Below are 21,432 nucleotides of genomic sequence, written 5' to 3'. Positions count from 1 at the left end.
CACGTTCCGTAATTATGCTTTAAATAGGTGTGATTTTTTTTGACACATAAGAATCTATTAAATTATACATATAAACTATCACACTTGAGATTTATGTGGCATAAAAGTGTGCATGTATTAAAATATAAGGTTTATGGGCATATCACCTAGAAAAAATCTTGCTATATGGAAAATCTTTCTTCCATAACTGGCTAGTAACATTTGAGTCTGAACTTAATTTTAGGCAATTCCTTGGAAAAAATGATTCTATGGAAACCCAGGCACGTCCTGGAGGCAACCACAGATAATTACACAGAGAAAACTTTTCTATAATATTCCTGCTTAATATAAGAAGCCAAATTTTGATTCTTGGTGATTTAATTTTTTCTTGTTTTCTCATTGAAAAGTGACAGTATTTCAGTAAAGGGAAGACATTTGGTTGCAGCAGTAAACATGCTTTGATAACTCTGGACTATCCTTAACTCTTTTAGTCTTTGTAAAATTTAGAGGTTTTAGATGCTTAGCCTTCCTTTTCATTCCACGTCTCCCCCATTCTCTGCCCATCTCTCCTCCTTTCTTTGCGGTGCTGTCATTGCACTCTTGGGCATCCGTGTTTCACACAGAGCTGTTGTTATAGTCATGAAACATAAACAGGAAAGCAAACCACTGCCCAGTGTTTCTCAGCATGAAGCTCCTCTTGTTTCATTGAGGCATCGTGTGAGTCAACTAGACACTGATGGATGACTTTCTTGTTCCCACCAAAGGACTCAGGGGCTCGAGGATGGTCAAGTGTGAGTGATATTCTGAACGAAAAGTACCAGTATATCCTTTTGGCATATGCTGTCTCCAGAAAAACATGCCCTTTTACCTGCATTGCTTTACAGAACTTTAAGAGATGTTTTTGTATCACTTAAATTATTGGGCAAACCTCTCCTAGAAAATGAAATTTGTTGTAATTGTGCAAATATAGGTGAGTCCTTCTTGTCTTGGGTCTGGCTGGAGATATGGATCTCATAGGTGGTACTGCCAGCATGCATATCCCTTTGTCTGGCCATTTGTCCATCCGTCCATCCATCCATCCATCCATCTCCCCATAACTGGGATCCTTCTGAGCAGAAATCCTGTCTGATACATCTCAAAATTTCCTGAAGCACCTTTAGGGAGACCCATATGTCGATGGAGGCCCACTAAGTCCCCTGGCTAATGATGGGAGTACTTATTTCTCACAGCACCACTATGCATATTGGAGAGCTGGTGCTGACGGCATGGGACCCACTTGTAGGGTTAGGTGTCATAAAGGAACCCTCAACCTCCTGCAACCCTAGGGTTTGCTCTGTCAGTCTCCCAACCTCTTAGAAATCCCATAGAAGTAGTGGGCGGGGTAACTTGGTTGGTCCGGCATTTAACAACTTTTCTGGTGTGTGTGTGTGTGTGTGTGTGTGTGTGTGTGTGTGTGTGTCTGTCTGTGTGTGTGTCTGTGTTTGACTCTACAGGTCAGTTTTTGGGTTGTACGAGAAATTCTAACAGCACAGACTTTAAAAATAAGGGCAGAAATCCTGAGCCATTTTGTGAAAATAGCCAAGGTAAGCTGTTTTATTATTACTTTTCCCCTTCCTTTCTTTTTTGTCGCAAAAAGGTGTTTCCTTGGTACTTTGGGTGACGATTTGCTCTGGATGAGCTGGGCAGGGTTCAGACACGGGGCTCTGGCCCAGCTTCCCCAGGCAGAGGCAGCTGTGGGACCAGCCTGGCTGCTTGCTGGGCCTCCCAGCCCCTGTGCATGCACAGGCAGGTGCCCTCCGCCCTGTGGTTTTGGCAGCCAACCATTCTTTGTAGCTGGCCTTTCACAGACTCTCCACGAGGCCCCAGTGGCTACCTCTGGAATCCATTCATCCTCCTATTCAGATTTAGCCAGTGCCGGGGGTTGATGGCTTTTAGTCAGCATCGGAGGTTGTGACACCATCACATCCTGCACAGTTTATTCGCGGTCAGCAGAGCTCACCCCACCCCATCTTGCACTTGAGGCCCGGGCCCTGCTGCCCCGACCCCACCCCCTGGGTCTGCCCTGGTAGGGTTGGTCCTTGCCGGTTATTGGGCACCAGGCTCACGTCTTTACCCCACTTGCCCCTCCTCTTCCCTCATCTCTGCCAGCCCAGGCTGTGATCCCACGGGCCTTCCTGGACCACTCTCATCTCTTACACAGTCCTGCCAGCCCCTCCCAGCCCACTGCTCCCCACCACGGGGCTCGCCTGACTCAGCGGAGCACCGTCCTGTTTACTGCCCGCTTTGTGTGTGCACGTTGTCTTCCCACCGAGGTCTTAGGCCAGCTCACCTTCACTGCGGCCCCTCTCTGGCCAGGTGCCATAGCTGCTGCTTTACAGAAATGATTTCATTTGAAGATGACATTATTATTATCCCATTTCCGGAGGAGGAAGGGGAGGCTTAGAGAGGTGGGTGTCCACGCCCAGGCCCCATGGTCAGTCGGAGCGTGTCTCTCTGCCTTCAGGAGAGCTGCTCTGCTGCCCCTCACAGCAAGGTTGTGTTCATCCAGCTCTAAGTATGTTAGGGGCATGGACACTTTTACGTCCTGTGCATTCTGAAGTGCCTGGAACTGTTGCTGGGCGTAATGATACTTGTTGCTCTCGGTGCGTTCGTGCTGGGCCACAAGAGAAAGTGGGATGAAGTTCCAGCCCATCTGGTGCTTTCAGTTTGGAAGTTTCCAGTCCCTACCCAAGGGATCCAAAACGATTCCTCCTTAAGCTCTGCCATCTTCCGATGGTGGATCATCACGCTGGCGCTGTGCCCTGGGTATGTTCTTGTTCGAGCCTCCTCCTTTCTCTGGGCCTTGGTTTCCCATCTATAAAATGGGAAAGGGGTGGATTAGATAATCTCCCAGAGAACCTTCACCTCTAAAAGAAATTCTGTGACAGGCATAGCCATTCAGATACAAAGGATGAAATTCAGCTCACTCAGAATCTATTATTACACACAGCAAACGATTAGGGAATATTACGAGATGTATGAAATGCAGTATTAACTTGTGTGGTAAGGGAGAAATCTCCAGGTAGGAACAGAGCCGTGAGGACTAGGCATAAGGGCTTTTCGTGGATTTGTTCATTTTACTAAGCCCTGCTCTGTGCTGTACTAGGTCCTAGGGATATGATGGTAGATACTGCTTCATCCCGGCTCTCAGGGCACACACAGTCCAGGGTGAGAGAGGGGCAAGTGCAAGCAAGTACAGTCCAGTGGGCTGAGGAGATGCACAGGCTGCCGTGGGAACATGCAGGTGGGGTGGGTTGGGGACAAGTCTTCCTGACAAAGAACAAGCAGCCCACGCCACACTGCCCGCTCTCCTGGGTGCCAGGCACTGGTCTAGCAGTTTATGTGCACCATCCCACGCAGCAGAGGTGCTGTGATTACCTTCCTCATTTTAAATATGAAGATGTCGAGGCTCAGAAGGCTTAGGTAACTTGCCACAGAACACACCAGTAGTGGGAACCCGGGTTAGAACCAGGCCTCTTGGTTCCGTGGAGCCTGCCGGCTACACAACTTTCACCGACTCCTGGGAGTGAGAAGTGGGACCCGGGTCCCGTTGGCAGGTTTCCCTCAGCATAAAACCAAGAGCAGAGCAATTACATTTTTCTGCGCTCACCCTCACCTGTGTCTCCTTCTGTTGCCCTCTGTGGTAAGGAACTTGTCTGAGATGGAATTAAATCCAAACGTTCTCACTAATTTGGGGCCTGGTTCAGAGAAGCATGGTCAAGTGGCTGGGAAGCTGGAGCTCCGTGCTCCCAGCTGAGGAGATCGTGCAGATTGATAACATCTTTCCCCAGCCTCCCGCTTCCGGGTGTGAAGGTAATCTCAGTAGACCCATGTTGATGTTGTTGGCCCAGCGGAGGTTTCAGTTTACAAAGGCCTGCTGGGACAGTTCAGATTCATCTAAAAAAAGAACAGAAAGGACATTATCAAACCTCATCCCGAGCCATGTTTCTGTCCAGCAGCCAGACTAGTCAGCTTATGGAATTTTGCAAATGTTTTAGATGCAGACTCACCTTTTGACAATCTGAAAGAAAAAGAGCATATGGTTTCTGTGAACTTTCTAGAACTGTATTTTCTACATGAGATATTTTTAAGTGTAATTGAATTTCATAAATATGACAGTATTTGGTAACACTTGAACATGTTTTTGTTCTGTTGTTTATAGCAGCAAAATAATCTATTCCATATCTTTTTTTCTTTTCAGAAACTTCTAGAACTCAACAACCTTCATTCTCTCATGTCTGTGGTGTCAGCATTACAAAGTGCACCCATCTTCAGGCTGACAAAAACCTGGGCTGTAAGTTAATCTTCCTAAGTCTGTTCCTTTGGTTTGGGCCGTCCTTTCTTTGGTGAAGTTCTCCATTCCTTAAGCCCCAGAAGCCTTTCTCAGTCTGCCCTTTGCCAACGACGGAGGATGACTGTGGGTTAATGAAGTGTCCCCTGGCCACTCTCTCTCCTTCAGTGACCTCAGCCTCGTTTTGGGACAGGGAAACTGTGAGGAAGCCAGCGTGGCCGGGGACCCTTCTGGACCTGACAACATCATGTATGATGGCGGGGTCAGTGGCATGACTTCTGCCCTCCGCTTCAAACTGCCCCTGGGAAGCCTTGCAGTTGCGCTGGGCTGCTGGCTGTGCAGCTAAGAGTTTCTTTGGAGGAACCTGTGACCCTCATGTAGGGAAAAATAATTTTTTTTTCCTGAAGGCCATGGATAATTTCAGCCCAGAGGTGGAGTCTGACAGTTATATAATTGAGTCTGTAGGAAAGTTTTCTGCTGTAAAAATACCTTAAAAATATCTCAGACCTCTTTATCCTCCTTAGCTTGGCACCGCGCCTGACGGGGGAAGTCATTGCTATTTCCATCACTCATTAGCATTCACCTCCTGGCCCGCCTGGTCTGGGGTCTCTCACAGCCACACAGCCCAAGCCTTTCAAGACCTGTTTATGTCCCACAGAACTGAAGGAAACTGTATGGAGTTGTCAGCTGTGCTTCTGCAACTAACTCACTTCCGAACTTCTTTCTGCCAGTCTGCGGGGCTGGGCTCTGTTTCAGACTTGGCTAGTTCAGGGGCCTTTAAAATACTTAGGGATTATGTTGTAGGTTGTCAGAAGTGAGCCTTGTTTCTTTAAATTGCAATTTTCCATAGATGAAGCCATAGCAAAGTGGAGTGAGAGGTTTTAGCCTGGAGTCAAAAGACTGGGTCTGCATTCAGGCACCGTCTGTGCAGAGTGATTCTGTGGGACTCGTCTCCTCTTATCTACTTAGGGAGGTTGGCCTGGATCTGTGGTTCTCCGTTAGTGCTTTGTGGAGCCCAGGGGTTCTTTGGAACTGACTTGGGGCCAGCAGGGGCTGGGGGAGAGGACGGAGGGCACCAAGCAGACCTCCAGAGCACGGTTTCTGCCAGAGCAGCTCTGTTTGCATTAGTTTTATGTCCTGAGCTTCTGGGTGAACTTCAGTTGAGCAGTGGCTTTGGAGGTCAAAGGAAGTTTGGAAGCCACTGGTCTCTGTGGTTGCTGCCAGCCCTGTGATTCCCTGAGTCCATCTGAGCCATGATGCTTTTTTCAAAAGTTGCTTGGAGATTCTTTTTCAAATGAATTTTCCATCATTTAGGTGCTGCTATTGTTTCTTGGACTGCTGGGAGCTCTGTGTGGGCCCAGAAGAAGGAATGATGAATCTCACGGTACACAGACCTTACTGTCAGTAACACAGGGACTCTCGGTGACCCCATAAGTGGCACAGTCAGTGAGGGCAGCAGGGAGTCAGCATGAGGGGCCTGCACAGAGATGCCACCCACTCAGGGATGGGCAGGGCCCATCCATGGAGCTTTGGCCAGCGTTCTCCTCAGGCTGCTGTGCCTTGCCCAGGATGGTGGGGCAGCATTGGGCCAGAACAACATCCAGGACTGCTCCTTGTGGCTCGGCAGAGTCCTGTGCCAGGGTGGCCGGATCATCACTGCCATTGGTGGGTCTTTGCTGCAATGAAGATAAATCTCCCACAGCTCCTCAGAGAGCCTGGAATGAAATATCCACCCAGGACCCGTTTGAAAGCATGAGCTTCCTCACCTAACTCCCTTCCAGGCTACGTGGGTCAGCTGTTCTTCCTTACAGATTTGCCAGGCGCTGCTCTAAAAGCTTTCCCTGTATTAACTCATTTCCTCTTTTTTTAAAAAAAATTTATTTATTTATTTATTTACTTATTTATTTGGTTGTGCCAGGTCTTAGTCGCGGGGGCGGGCTCCTTAGTTGCAGCTCGCCAGCTCCTTAGTTGTGGCACATGAACTCTTAGTTGCAGCATGCCTGTGGGATCTAGTTCCCTGAGCAGGGATCACATCTGAGCCCCCTGCATTGGGAGCGCAAAGTCTGAACCACTGCGCCACCCGGGAAGTCCCCTCATTTCCTCTTGACAGCTACCCACCGTCAAGAGGAGGCACAGAGAGGTGGGATGACTTATGCAGGGTTCCCCAGCTAAGAGGCAGAGCGGGAATCAAACCGGAGCAGTCTGGCTCCGGAGTCCCTGCGCTTACCCACCACACCCCATGGAGCTCAACAAGGACAGTTCCAGTGATGCCTTGTCAGTCAAAACAAGAGAGCGGGCCTGTTTATTGTTTTGTCTCCTCTATACACAGTGCTCTAACAGGAACTTTAAGGGTGACATCAGCAGACTCTGGGTGCTGCCCAGGCCGTTGAGCCTCTGTTCTGGCTGTGGCTGCTGCTGGCCTGGCTGCTGGCCTCTGAAGCGCACCCTTCTTTTGCCATTAATTTCTGGTAGTGAGCTTAGCCACAGAAATGTTGCCAGAAAAGAACTGTTTTCCCTCTCCCTGCTTGTCCCTTGATCTGGGGAAGGGAAGTCAGAGGAGGGCCCCAGGGAGGGGACACACAGCCAGAGAGCCAGAGAGCTGCAGCCAGGCCTTGAAGGCTGCCTTTTGGCCACTTACTCCTTGGTTAGTCCATGGCTTCTGCTGCTCCGCTGGTCCCCTGGGATTGGCCGCTGACCTTGGCATCTAGCTGGTGGGAGCCAGGGAGAGGACAGGAAGCTGCGGTTACACGTCACCAAAGGACGGGGGACCCAGGGAAACAACAACTGTTCTTTTTGTGAGAAATCTCCCATTGCCTCCTGATTTCCTGAGCACAGATACTGTGTGGCTCTTATTCATTCTGCAAATCAAATATTTATTGAACACCTCCTCGCCTGCTCCATGCCAGACCCCGAGGCTATGGTCAAGGCCCTTGTCTTCATGGGCTTTTATGTTATCCAGGGGAGACAGACACGTTTTTGTGGGAGAATAAACATGTGCCTAGTCTGGATGGTGCAAGAAGTGGTCAATAAATGTTTGTTGAATGCATGAAGTCACGAACCAAGGGCTGTCAGATAGGAATAAAAGTGATGCCGGAGACCAAAAGAGGAGGATGCGATAGGGACTGACTGGGTGTTCAGGGAAGGCCTGTCTGAGACCTGAGTGACAAGAGGGAGCCGGCCAGGCCAAGATGAGGGCACAGCCAGTGCAGAGGCCACGGTGGAAGAAACTCCAAGGCCAGTGTGGCTGGAGCGCAGCAGGCCTGGGGGAGATTGTGAGGGTGCTGTGGACGGGTGGCGGGGCCGTACTGGGAAGGGCTCAGCCCAGAGAGGAGTTAGGTTCTATTCTGAGGGCAGTGAAGGGTTTTAAACAGGAGACAGACATGATCTGCTTTAGAGTTGCTTTTGTTTTCTTAATTAGTGTTGCTACCATGTGAATAGCAGATTGGGATTGCAGGGGGGCCGGAGTGGAAATGAGGCCAGGTTAGAGGGTTAGGGCAGAATCCAGGAGTGAGGTGATGCTGGCTAGCATCGGGGAGGTGGCAGTGGACATGGAGAGAAGGAGGCTGAAAGGGGAGGCATTCTGAAGACAGAGGTGGCAGGATTTATGCTGGATAGGATGTCGGAGATGAAGAAAGGAAGAGACTGGAGGACGATCCCTAGGTTTGGGGCCTGAGCAGCTGGCAAGAGGGTGAAAACTTTTCTCTGATCAGGGTGGTCCCAAGAAGAGCCTGACTTATAGAGGAGTGACCTGGGGGGTATGGAATGCCTGACTATGGGCGATTCACTCATTAATTACAGTTGTATGCTATACATCATGTGTACACACATACACACACACGCGCGCACACACACACACACACACACACACACACACACACACACATACTCTGCTTGCTCTGTGCACGTTCCTATCATGATTTGCTCTTTCCTACTGAATTCATCCAGAGAGTTTGACTCATCTGCAGCAGCAAAGTGAAAACTGAAGAGCTTGGTAGGGAGGAAGTCACAGCCGGTGGGTCAGGCGGCCTGGTGTGCAGGGTGGCGGCCTGGAAGGGGAACCCTCCTGGGAGCAGGGCTCTCACTTCAGGCATCTGGGGGCACAGGGTCGTTGAGCAAATATCTCAGGAAGGCAGATGTGTGGCGTCACGTATTTTGGATTTTAGTCTTTCATGCGGGAAGTGCCTCTCCTTCCCTGTGTCTGATGTGGGCCCCAGTGGCCCCTCTAATGTTGTTGAGAAAGTGGTGACGGGCATGGGCTGCCTGTCTCAGGTGGGAGGTGAGGTGGGGGAGGGAAGGCAGAGGAAACTGACATTTGCAGCCTCTGATTACTCATCCCCCAGTCATTCCTTGGCAGCCCTGCCTGCACTGTTTCTCAGAATTATGAGTTCTGTGGATATTTGCACCCTCCTCTTCCTTGACTTTGCCACAACTTTTGTCACCCCCTTCTTGAAAACTCTCTCTTTGCTTGGCTTATTCCCTTCCCGCTGTTCTGACAGCTGGCTCCTCCCTGACTGCTTTTGTCCCTCTTACCCACTGGCTGTAAGTGTGCTGCAGGGCTCTGACCCAGCTCTCACCTTCCCCAATCCGATTCCTGTCCCGTGGGGCTCTCCCCAGCTTGGAGAGCTTCATCCATGTCCTCTGTGCCCCGGTGGTGGCTGCCTCCTTGCTCTCGCCCCAGCTGTCTCTGGAGCCCCAGGCCCACGTTCCTATGCCTGCTCCGCAGAGCCCTCTGCTCCTGTGTTCCTTTGACAGCTCACCCTTGGCGTGTCAGAAATCAAAGTTTGCTTCCAGGAAGTGATCGTGAGTGCCAGGAGACTCTCTGAGCAGACTTTTTGGACTTTGAGGCAATATGGTAGATGGGGTGATGAGGGGGAAAGCCCCTCCCTCCCAACTGCCTGCTTCAAACACACAAACACAGATAAACCAAATTAAAAATCAAGAAGCAAAGCGAACCAGAAGCCAAGAAAGGGAAGTCACCATGTGCTAGAAATAAAGAATGCTCTCAGAGTCAGCACGGCGAGCAGAGTTCAGAGAAGGCGCTGTGTGGAGACCTTTGCAGCTGGCGGGGGGCTGGGGTTCCAATGTCTGCACTTGGGGGGCTGGAATTCAGCTACTCACAGGAATCAGAGAGCCAGCAAGTGTCCCTCGTCAGAAAATCTCTGCTCAGCCTGGGGAAGCCCCAAGGGAAAAAGTTCCTGTGAGAAACTGTCGCCCCAGCCTGTACCTCAGGTAGCTGTTGGGTCTCAGTACACGCGACCTGAATTGGTATGGGGACCACAGGCCAAGAAATGAGGGGCAGTGTCCCTTGCAGATTAAGAGTGTGGACTCCCAGGCTCAGCCTTGGACCTGCCTCTTATGGTAAGGATTAAATGAGTAAATATATGAAAAAATGTTTAGAACCATGCCTGGCACATAGTAAGGGTTAGATAAGTATTGACTGCTGCTGCTGCTGCCGCTGTTGTTGTTGTTATTATTATTATTATTTTCAACTTTTCTTGACTATTTTCAAATGGGCTGGCAGAGGCTGCCATCACTGTAAGCCAGGCCCTCTGATTTATGACCTGGTAACATCATCATCTTCTAGCTGGTTTCCTTGCTTCTGGTCTTACTGTCTTCCTCACACCACCCATGGAGTGATCACCCTACGGCATAGCTCTGGTGTTTTCACTTCCCTGATTAAGGACAATTTTTAGCACTCCCCCACCCTTTGCTGGGCTGGGGGTGTGTCTGTACTCACCACTCCTCCAGAACAGGACTCTCTGATGTAACTGTTTTTTTTTTTCTTTAAAAAAAAATTACTCCAGCAATTTTATTTATTTTTTAAAAATTAATTAATTAATTTTTGGCTGCATTGGGTCTTCGTTGCTGTGCGCAGGCTTTCTCTAGTTGTAGCAAATGGGGTCTACTCTTTGTTGCGGTGTGCGGGCTTCTCACTGTGGTGGCTTCTTTTGTTGTGGAGCACGGGCTTCAGTAGCTGTGACACACAGGCTCAGTAGTTGTGGCACACGGGCTTAGTTGCTCCGCGGCGTGTGGGATCTTCCCAGGCCAGGGCCCAAACCTGTGTCCCCTGCATTGGCAGGCGGATTCTTAACCAGTGCGCCACCAGGGAAGTCCTTCCAGCAATTTTATTGTATAATTAGTGAACAAGTTAACATGAAATTGCACTATGAGACTTTTTTCTTTTTCTTTTTTTCTCCCCGCCACCACCCCACCACCCTATCCCCTTTGGTAACCATGAGTATGTTTTCCATGTCCATGAATCTGTTTCTGTTTTGTAAATAAGTTCATTTGTATCATTTTTTTAGATTCCACATATAAGTGGTATCATATATTTGTCTTTCTCTTTCTGGCTTACTTAGTGTGATAATCTCTAGGTCCATCCATGTTGCTGCAACTGGCATTATTTCATTCTTTTTATGGCTGAGTAGTATTCCATTGTATGTATGTACCACATCTTCTTTGTCCATTCATCTGTCGATGGACACTTAGGATGCTTCCCTGTCTTGGCAATTGTAAGTAGTGCTTCTATGAACAGAGTGGGTGCATGTATCTTTTCAAATTAGAGTTTTGTCTGGGTATATGCCCAGGAGTAGGATTGCTGGATCATATGGCAACTCTATTTTTAGTTTTTTAAAGAGGCTCCATACTGTTCTCCAAAGTGGCTGCACCAGTTTACATTCCCACCAACAGTGTAGGAGGTTTTGCTTTTTTTCCACACCCTCTCCAGCATTTATTATTTGTAGACTTTTTTTTTTTTTTTTGTGGTACGTGGTCCTCTCACTGTTGTGGCCTCTCCCGTTGTGGAGCACAGGCTCTGGACACGCAGGCTCAGCGGCCATGGCTCACAGGCCTAGCTGCTCCGCGGCATGTGGGATCTTCCCGGACCGGGACACTAACCCGTGTCCCCTGCATCAGCAGGCGGACTCTCAACCACTGTGCCACCAGGGAAGCCCTGTAGACTTTTTAATGATGGCCATTCTGACTGGTGTGAGGTGATACCTCATTGTAGTTTTGGTTTTCATTTCTCTAATAATTAGCGATATTGAGCATCTTTTCATGTGCCCGTTGGCCATCTGTATGTCTTCTTTGGAGAAATGTCTATTTAGGTCTTCTGCCTATTTTTTGATTGGGTTGTTTGTGTTTTTGATATTAAACTGTATGAGCTGTTTGTATATTTTGGAAATTAATCCCTTGTCAGTCAGTTTTATTTTGTTTATGGTTTCCTTTGCTGTGTAAAAGCTTTAAGTTTAATTTGGTCCCATTTGTTTATTTTTGTTTTTATTTCCATTACTCTAGGAGATGGAGCTAAAAAAATATTGTGGTGATTTATGTCAAAGAGTGTTCTGCCTCTGTTTTCCTCTAGGAGTTTTATAGTATCTGGTCTTATATTTAGGTCTTTAATCCATTTTGAGTTTATTTTTGTATATGGTGTTAGAGAATGTTCTAATTTCATTCTTTTACATGTAGCTGTCCAGTTTTCCCAGTACCACTTTTTTTTTTTTTTTTTGGCGGTACGCGGGCCTCTCACTGTTGTGGCCTCTCCCGTTGCGGAGCACAGGCTCTGGATGCACAGGCCCAGTGGCCATGGCTCACGGGCCCAGCTGCTCCACGGCATGTGGGATCTTCCCGGACCGGGGCACGAACCCGTGTCCCCTGCATCGGCAGGCGGACTCTCAACCAGTGCGCCACCAGGGAAGCCCCCAGTACCACTTATTGAAGAGACTATCTTTTCTATATTGTATATTCTTGCCTCCTTTGTCATAGATTAATTAATTGCCCATAAGTGTGTGGGTTTATTTCTGGGCTTTCTAGCCTGTTCTATATGTCTGTTTTGTGACAGTACCATACTCTTTTGATTACTGTAGCTTTGTAGTATAGTCTGCAGTCAGGGAGTGTGATTCCTCCAGCTTTGTTCTTCTTTCTCAAGATTGTTTTGCCTATTTGGGGTCTTTTGTGTTTCCATACAAATTAAAAAACTTTTTTGCTCTAATTCTGTGAAAAATGCCATTGGCAATTTGATAGGGATTGCATTGAATCTGTAGATTGCCTTGGGTTGTATGGTCATTTTAACAATACTGATTCTTCCAATCCAAGAATGCGGTATATCTTTCCATCTGTTTGTATTGTCTTCAGTTTCTTTCATCAGCGTCTTACAGTTTTCAGAGTACAGGTTTTTTTCCTCCTTAGGTAGAATTAGTCCCAGGTATTTTATTCTTTTTGATGCATGATGTAACCATTTTGCTGCTGCTCTTTTTAATCCATCATTTTAGCATTCATTACGCTGCCTCTAGTTTTATAATAATGAATATTTTGTCAGTCTATTTTAAACTGTTATTTGAATTTTTAACCCTGGATTTCAGCGATCCCTTAGAGTTAGGGAAGATACCGAGCTTGGATGAGAGAGACGGTTTTTGGTTTGTCTCGATGGGTGTTTTTGAGGAAAACTTGCATTTGGGAATGTGGCACTTGATGAAATCCCTCGGGTAGGGAGATTCTTGCAGAGTACAAAGGACATAGTAGAGGCATTTGGGCAATGGCAGCAAATATCAAAAGGTTTCATACCTACTTCACACCTATTTCCTGACACTAGAAAACAAACCATAAACCTTTCAGCTGTGGCCAGTGGAGCATCTGCTGCCACCAGCAACATAGCCACCCAGAACCCCAAGTCACGTGCGGCAGAGATGCAAGAGCTGGCCAGAGGAATTTCCTGTTCAAACACAGCCACAATCAACTCATTCTTTCCCCTTTGATTTGTATTCACTGTTCATGCTTAGCTGCTTGTGATTGGCACCCTGTTGGCAAGTTGAGTTGAAATATTCGGAAAAGTAGAATAAGCAGTCAAATTGGTCATCACATGTCCACAGTATCCAGAATGGCCAAGTCAAAAACATACTTTGCCAGGCCAAGGTGGCCATGTGGGAAGACACGGAGTTAGCATCTCCCCACAACTAGGGCACCTGCCGGCCGCTGGTGGGGGACTCTGACGCCCAAGGAGATGGGAGGAAGCCCAAAGTGAACTGGTAGGATGTAGGGGGACTGAGGGGGCAGGAGAAGTGGAGGCCAGATAGGATCGGCGCCCCTGAGGCTGGGGAGATCAGGAGAGGCAGGCAGGAGGGGCCCTCTGGGAGAGGAGTGGAGGGTGTTTGCCCCACCCACTCGAGCTCAGGAAGCCTGCTGGGCTCCCAGGTGAGGTCCCCTGCCCTCTGAGACCAGGGGTGGGGGGCACGCCTGGGCTCCTTCTGTTCCTTGAGCCTAAGCTCCACCCCCACAGCCCCCAGGGCCTTTTCCAGCCCTGTGGGTCCTGAGCATTGCCCCTGCCCACCACACAAACCTCACCCTTGCTTAAGCCCCGCCCTCCACAGTCAAGGCCTCCCCCCTTTTTTTCTTTCTCTTTTCTCTCCTCCTCTTTTTTACTATTGTGGTACTGATGTACCTTCTGGTTGTTGATTCATCTATATTTTAATTTTTCTATTTTTCCTAACATATATGTTAGTTTCCTAGTCTAATTTTATTTTTTACTTTGTTACTGCTGTGATTTTTGCCACCCCAGGTGGCTTGTGGGATCTTGATTCACAAACCTGGGGCTGGGCCAAAACTCCTGCAGTGGGAGCTCTGAGTCCAAACCACTGGACTAATAGAGAACCTCAAACCCCAGGGAATATTCATAGGAGTGAGGTCTCACAGCGTTCCTCATCTCAGCACCAAGACCCAGCTCTATCCAATAGCCTACAAACCCCAGTGTTAGAAGCCTCAGGCCTAACAAGCAGTAAGACAAGAACACAATCCCACTCATTAAAAAAAAAAAAGAGAGAGATGGCAAACAAACATGTCACAGATGAAGGAGCAAGGTAAAAACCTACAAGACCAAATAAATGAAGAGGAGATAGGCAATCTACCTGAAAAAGAATTCAGAGTAATGATAGTAAAAATGATCCAGAATCTCGGAAATAGAATGGAGGCACAGATTGAGAAAATACAAGATATGTTTAACAGAGATCGAGAAGAACTAAAGAACAAACAAACAGAGATGAACAACACAATAACTGAAATGAAAAATACACTAGAAGGAATCAATAACAGAATAACTGAGGCAGAAGAACGAATAAGTGAGCTGGAAGACAAAATGGTGGAAACAACTGCTGAGGAGCAGAATACAGAAAAAAGAATGAAAAGAATGGAAGACAATCTCAGAGACCACTGGGACAACACTAACTGCACCAACATGCAAATTATAGGGGTCCCAGAAGAAGAAGAGAAAAAAGAAAGGGTCTGAGAAAATATTTGAAGAGATTATAGTCGAAAACTTCCCTAACGTGGGAAAGGAAACAGTCACCGAAGTCCAGGAAGCACAGAGAGTCCCATACAGGGTAAACCCTAGGAAAAACACACCAAGACACATATTAATTAAAATTAACAAAAATTAAATTCAAAGAAAAAATATTAAAAGGAGCAAGGGAAAAACAAAAAATAACATACAAAGGAATCCCCATAAGGTTATCAGCTGGTTTTTCAGGGAAAACTCTGCAGGCCAGAAGGGAGTGGCAGGATATACTTAAAGTGATGAAAGAGAAGAACCTACAACCAAGATTACTCTACCCAGCAAGGATCTCATTCAGATTTGATAGAGAAGTCAAAAGCTTTTCAGACAAACAAAAGCTAAGAGAATTCAGCACCACCAAACCAGGTTTACAACAAATGCTAAAGGAACTTCTCTAAGTGGGAAACACAAGAGAAGGAAAAGACCCACAAAAACAAACCCAAAACAATTAAGAAAATGGTAATAGGAACATACATATCGATAATAACCTTGAATGTAAATGGATTAAATGCCCCAACCAAAAGACACAGACTGGCTGAATGGATACAAAAAAAAAAAAAGACCCATATATATGCTGTCTACAAGAGACCCACTTCAGACCTAGGGACACATACAGACTGAAAGTGAAGGGATGGAAAAAGATATTCCATGCAAATGGAAATCAAAAGAAAGCCAGAGTAGCAATACTTTTATCAGATAAAATAGACTTTAAAATAAAGACTGTTACAGGAGATAAGGAGGGACACTACATAATGATCAAAGGATCAATCCAAGAAGAAGATATAACAATTATAAATGTTTATGCACCCAGCATAGGAATCAATACATAAGGCAAATGCTAACAACCATGAAAGGAGAAATCAACAGTAACACAATAATAGTAGGGGACTTTAACACCCCACTTACACCAATGGACAGATCATCCAAACAGAAAATAAATAAGGAAACACAAGCTTTAAATGACACAATAGACCAGACAGATCTAATTGATATTTATAGAACATTCCACCCGAAAGTGGCAGAATACACTTTCTTCTCAAGGGCAAATGGAACATTCTCCAGGATCACATCTTGGGTCACAAATCACGCATCGGAAAATTTAAGAAAATTGAAATTATATCAAGCATCTTTTCTGACCACAACGCTGTGAGACTGGAAATCAATTACAGGAAAAAAACCGTAAAAAACACAAACACATGGAGGCTAAACAGTGCACTACTAAGTAACCAAGAGATCACTGAAGAAATCAAAGAAGAAATTTAAAAATACATAGAAACAAATGACAATGAAAACACGATGACCTAAAACCTGTGGGATGCAGCAAGAGCAGTTCTAAGAGGGAAGTTTATAGCAATACAGTCTCACCTCAAGAAACAAGAAAAATCTCAAATAAACAATCTAAATCTACACTTAAAACAACTAGAGAAAGAAGAACAAAGAAAACCCAAAGTCAGTAGAAGGAAAGAAATCATAAAGATCAGAGCAGAAATAAATGAAATAGAAACGAAGAAAACAATAGCAAAGATCAATAAAACTAAAAGCTGGTTCTTTGAGAAGATAAACAAAATTGATAAATCCTTAGCCAGACTCATCAAGAAAAAAAGAGAGAAGACGCAAATCAATAAAATTAGGAATGAAAAAGGAGAAATCACAACTGACACTGCGGAAATACAAAGGATTATAAGAGACTACTACAAACAACTATATGCCAATAGCATGGACAACCACAAAGAAATGGACAAATTCTTGGAAAGGTACAATTTTCCAAGACTGAACCGGGAAGAATTAGAAAATATAAACAGACCTGTCACAAGTAATGAAATTGAAACCATAATTAAAAATCTTCCAGCAAACGAAAGTCCAGGACCAGATGGCTTCACAGGCGAATTCTATCAAACATTTAGAGAAGAGCTAGCACCCATCCTTCTCAAATTCTTCCAAAAAATTGCAGAGGGAGAAACACTCCCAAATTCATTCTACAAAGCCATCATCGCCCTGATACCCAAACCAGAAAAAGATATCACAAGAAAAGAAAATTATAGACCAATATCCCTGAAAAACATAGATGCAAAAATCCTGAACAACATACTAGCAAACAGGATCCAACAGCACATTAAAAGGATCATACACCATGATTAAGTGGGATTTATCCCAGGGATGCAAGGATTCTTCAATATATGCAAATCAATCAATGTGATATACCACATTAATAAATTAAGGAATAAATACCATGTGATCATCTCAATAGATGCAGAAAAAGCTTTTGACAAAATTCAAAACCCGTTTATGATAAAAACTCTCCAGAAAATAGTCATAGAGGGAACCTACCTCAACATAACAAATGCCATATATGACAGACCCACAGCAATCATTGTACTCAATGGTGAAAAACTGAAAGCATTTCCACTAAGATCAGGAACAAGACAAGGATGTCCACTCTCGCCACTCTTATTCAACATAGTTTTGGAAGTCCTAGCCACAGCAATCAGAGAAAAAAAAAGAAATAAAAGGAATACAAATTGAAAAAGAAAAAGTAAAACTTGTTGCTGTTGACATGATACTATACATAGAAAATCCTAAAGATGCCACCAGAAAACTGCTAGAACTAATCAATGAATTTGGTAAGGTTGCAGGATACAAAATTAATGCACAGAAATCTCTGGCATCCCTATACACCAACAGCAAAAAATCAGAAAGAGAAATTAAGGAAACACTCCCATTTACCACTGCAACAAAAAGAATAAAATACCTAGGAATAAACCTGCCTAAGGAGGTGAAAGACTTGTACTCAGAAAACTATAAGACACTGATGAAAGAAATCAAAGATGACATAAACAGATGGAGAAATATACCATGTTCTTGGATTGGAAGAATCAATATTGTGAAAATGACTATACTACCCAAAGCAATCTACAGATTCAGTGCAATCCCTATCAAAGTACCAATGGCATTCTTCACAGAATTAGAACAAAAAATTTTACAATTTATATGGAAACACAAAAGACCCCGAATAGCCAAAGCAATCCTGAGAAAGAAAAACAGACCTGGAGGAATCAGGCTCCCTGACTTCAAACTGTACCACAAAGCTACAGTAATCAAGACAGTATGGTACTGGAACAAAAACAGAAATATAGATCAATGGTACAAGGTAGAATGCCCAGAGATAAACCCACACACATATGGGCACCTAATTTACGACAGAGGAGGCAAAGACATACAATGGAGAAAAGATAGCCTCTTCAATAAGTGGTGCTGGGGAAACTGGACAGCTACGTGTAAAAGAATGAAATTAGAACACTCCCTAACACCATACACAAAAATAAACTCCAAATGGATTAAAGACTTAAATGTAACACCAGGCACTATAAAACTCTTAGAGGAAAACATAGGGAAAACACTCTTTGACATAAACCACAGCAAGATCTTTTTTGATCCACCTCCTAGAGTAACGGAAATAAAAACAAAAATAAACAAATGGGACTTAATAAACAAATGGGACTTAATAAAACTTAAAAGTTTTTTCACAGCAAAGGAAACCATAAACAAGACAAAAAGACAGCCCTCAGAATGGGAGAAAATATTTGCCAATGAAACAACAGACAAAGGATTAATCTCCAAAATATACAACCAGCTCATGGAGCTCAATATCAAAAAAACCAAACAATCCAGTTAAAAAATGGGCAGAAGACCTAAATAGACATTTCACCAAGGAAGACATACAGATGGCCAAGAGGCACATGAAAAGATGCTCAACATCACTAATTGTTAGAGAAATGCAAGTCAAAACTACAATGAGGTATCACCTCACGCCAGTTAGAATGGCCATTATCAAAAAATCTAGAAACAATAAATGCTGGAGAGGGTGTGGTGAAAGGGAACCCTCTTGCACTGCTGGTGGGAATGTAAATTGATACAACCACTATGGAAAACAGTATGGAGTCTCCTTAAAAATCTAAAAATAGAACTACCGTATGACCCAGCAATCCCACTACTGGGCATATACCCTGAGAAAACCATAAATCAAAAAGACACATGCACCCCAGTGTTCATTGCAGCACTGTTTACAATAGCCAGGACATGGAAGCAACCTAAGTGTCCATTGACAGATGAATGGATAAAGAAGATGTGGCACATATATACAATGGAATATTACTCAGCCATAAAAAGAAACAAAATTGAGTTATCTGTAGTGAGGTGGATGGACCTAGAGTCTGTCATACAGAGTGAAGTTAAGTCAGAAAGAGAAAAACAGATACTGTATGCGAACGCATATATATGGAATCTAAAAAAAAAAAAAAAGATACTGATGAACCTAGTTGCAGGGCAGGAATAAAGAGGTAGACATAGAAAATGGACTTGAGGACATGGGGTGGGGGGCAGAAGCTGGGGCGAAGTGAGAGTAGCATCGCCCCAATGTATAATAGTTGGCTGGTGGGAAGCAGCAGCATAGCACAGGGAGATCAGCTGGGTGCTTTGCGATGACCTAGAGGGGTGGGATAGGGAGGATGGGAGGGAGGCTCAAGAGGGAGGGGATATGGGGACATGTGTATGCATATGGCTGATTTGTTTTGTTGTGCAACAGAAACTAGCACCGTATTGTGAAGCAAGTATACTCCAATAAACATCTATTAAAAAAAAAAAAACTTTGCCAAATGGGAAGTTTCTATCTCTCTCTCACCTTCCAGCCTTGTACAAGGCAACACTTGCCTGCATGTCTGCCAAACTGCTGCTCCCTTAAGCATCCCTGTGTGTTCCTACCTCCAGGCCACTGCTCGTGCATTCTTTTGCTTCTGGAGCCTCTCCAGCCCCATTTCTGCTGGTTGAAAGCCTTCAAGACTCGTTTCTATGACCACCTCTTCCTGGTTCCTCCTTCCCATAATGGAGTTTGTTCTCTCCTTCCAGAGCACTCTCATAGTGTTTCTGACCCTTCCTTGCCTTAGCCAGCCTTTCCCATGGCTCAACCAGGTTGAACAAATTGGGGTGTACATTGGGTACCTGGCTCCTCACCCACACAGACCAACTCTGGACCCAGGATGGGCCCTTGGCAAACTTCTGTTCAAGGACCAATCACATCCTCCTGGCCCTGCTCTTGGGGCTTTGTGGGAATGTCTCCTGGGGTTGCCATGAGCAGATTTTTTTTTTAATTAGCAAAATTATTGGAAATACATGATTAAAATTGTCCTACAAGATTATGCATTGTGTATGTATGTATGCATGTGAATGTATGTATGTGTATATGTGTATGTGCATATAAACTGTTAATAATTTTTTAAAAGATAAAATCATGACTCATACAAGTATAAATGAATACTTGTCAAATATTTTATTTAACTCATTAATTAGTATGAGAACCAGTAAGATATTACAACTGTATTCCAAGAGAACTGAGATTACTACACTTTTATGGTCAGGTAAAGAAGGCTGACATAATCTTTTTTTTTTTTTGCGGTACGCGAGCCTCTCACTGTTGTGGCCTCTCCCGTTGCGGAGCACAGGCTCTGGACACGCAGGCTCAGCGACCATGGCTCACGGGCCCAGCCGCTCCGCGGCATGTGGGATCCTCCCGGACCGGGGCACAAACCCGTGTCCCCTGCATCGGCAGGCGGACTCTCAACCACTGCGCCACCAGGGAATAATCTTTAAAATGGATAGAAAATTAGTCAGTTTTCCCAGGGTGATGATCAGTGGGATTCCATGAGACATCATATGCCTTTATATGGACTGGAATTATTTGCATTACTACGTTTTCTACAGGTTAACATCTATCTGTACAGAGTTTAAAATAGCCTTAGTCAAAGACAGATATGGACAGCTAGCCAGGACACTTACTAAATTTCAAAGTCATAGTTTTCTCTTATGTTACTTATAACAGTCTCCATTGCATCTAATATTTTACATTAGATATATGACTTTGTAGTTTATTTTTCAGAAACCAATAGTTTGTATCTAAAGAGGTAAAAATTACTTTTTTTAAAGCACCCTAGTTTCATTCCATACTCAGTCTGTTGAATCCATTGGTCCATAGATTATCCGCAGCACTAAAAATTCTTTCCATACCAACAGTAGACACTGGAATTAAAATAGAATTTTGAGCCAGTTTTAACGTATTTGAAGCAACAGGTTCTTCATTGAAAAGCGTTTCCACGTATCAAGAAATGTTATTTTGTTGAAAAACATTTCCATGTATCAAGAAATGTTATTCTCTCAAGGCAAGGGAACAAGATACCAACGTCCTCATAAAGTAGATTTGGAGGGCCTTATTTTTTTCTTCTATGGAGACAGCTTCCTGTTTTGAACTATTTACCAGAAGAAGGGAATTTTTCATCATTAGTCAAGTATGAGTGCCACATATAGGCTCTCAGAGCATGATAAGGGAAATTTCCAAAAGCAACCTGCTTCTTCAGGTGTTTGACCAAGATTTGTGATCTTCGTGACATTTGACCCTGTGGTTTATGGGTTCCATTTATCCCTTGCAGCTGATACTTGCCACTATGAAAATTATTTAAAATCAATATTCAGGGATTTTATTTTTACCTTGTAATTTTAGTTCACTTTGCATATGTGGTTTTGCCCCTTTCTCAATCCTAATGTATATTTTTGCATTTTGCCTTACTTAATAGAGATTTTACCTGTTTTATTGTGATTTTTATAAAATTTAGTTCTTGGGTTTAGTTATCATGTCTATAGGTTAGGTGTTTAGTTATATATATATATATTTTAAAAAACATAATTCCTAATTTTATCTATTAATCAATTTCTCCTACTCCTGCTCCCCCACTCCGCCCAGTTTTCCTAGTTTCTT

At 44.6% G+C, this 21,432-nt stretch overlaps 1 protein-coding gene across 22 annotated transcripts in view; it reads left to right on the top strand.

Moving 5' to 3' along the window:
* Positions 1–21,432, top strand: part of RALGPS1 (Ral GEF with PH domain and SH3 binding motif 1) — a 331,729-nt gene that overhangs the window by 156,450 nt on the left and 153,847 nt on the right. For all 22 annotated transcript variants that reach the window (XM_067743274.1, XM_067743273.1, XM_067743271.1 and 19 more), the window contains 2 exons: positions 1,473–1,562; positions 4,220–4,312. In XM_067743274.1, coding sequence (XP_067599375.1) covers positions 1,473–1,562; positions 4,220–4,312 — 183 coding nt within the window. The remainder of the gene's footprint in view (positions 1–1,472; positions 1,563–4,219; positions 4,313–21,432) is intronic.

Source organism: Pseudorca crassidens, chromosome 7, assembly GCF_039906515.1.
Source record: "Pseudorca crassidens isolate mPseCra1 chromosome 7, mPseCra1.hap1, whole genome shotgun sequence".
Taxonomy (NCBI): Eukaryota; Metazoa; Chordata; class Mammalia; order Artiodactyla; family Delphinidae; genus Pseudorca; species Pseudorca crassidens.
This window is presented reverse-complemented; position numbering and strand designations above follow the sequence as displayed.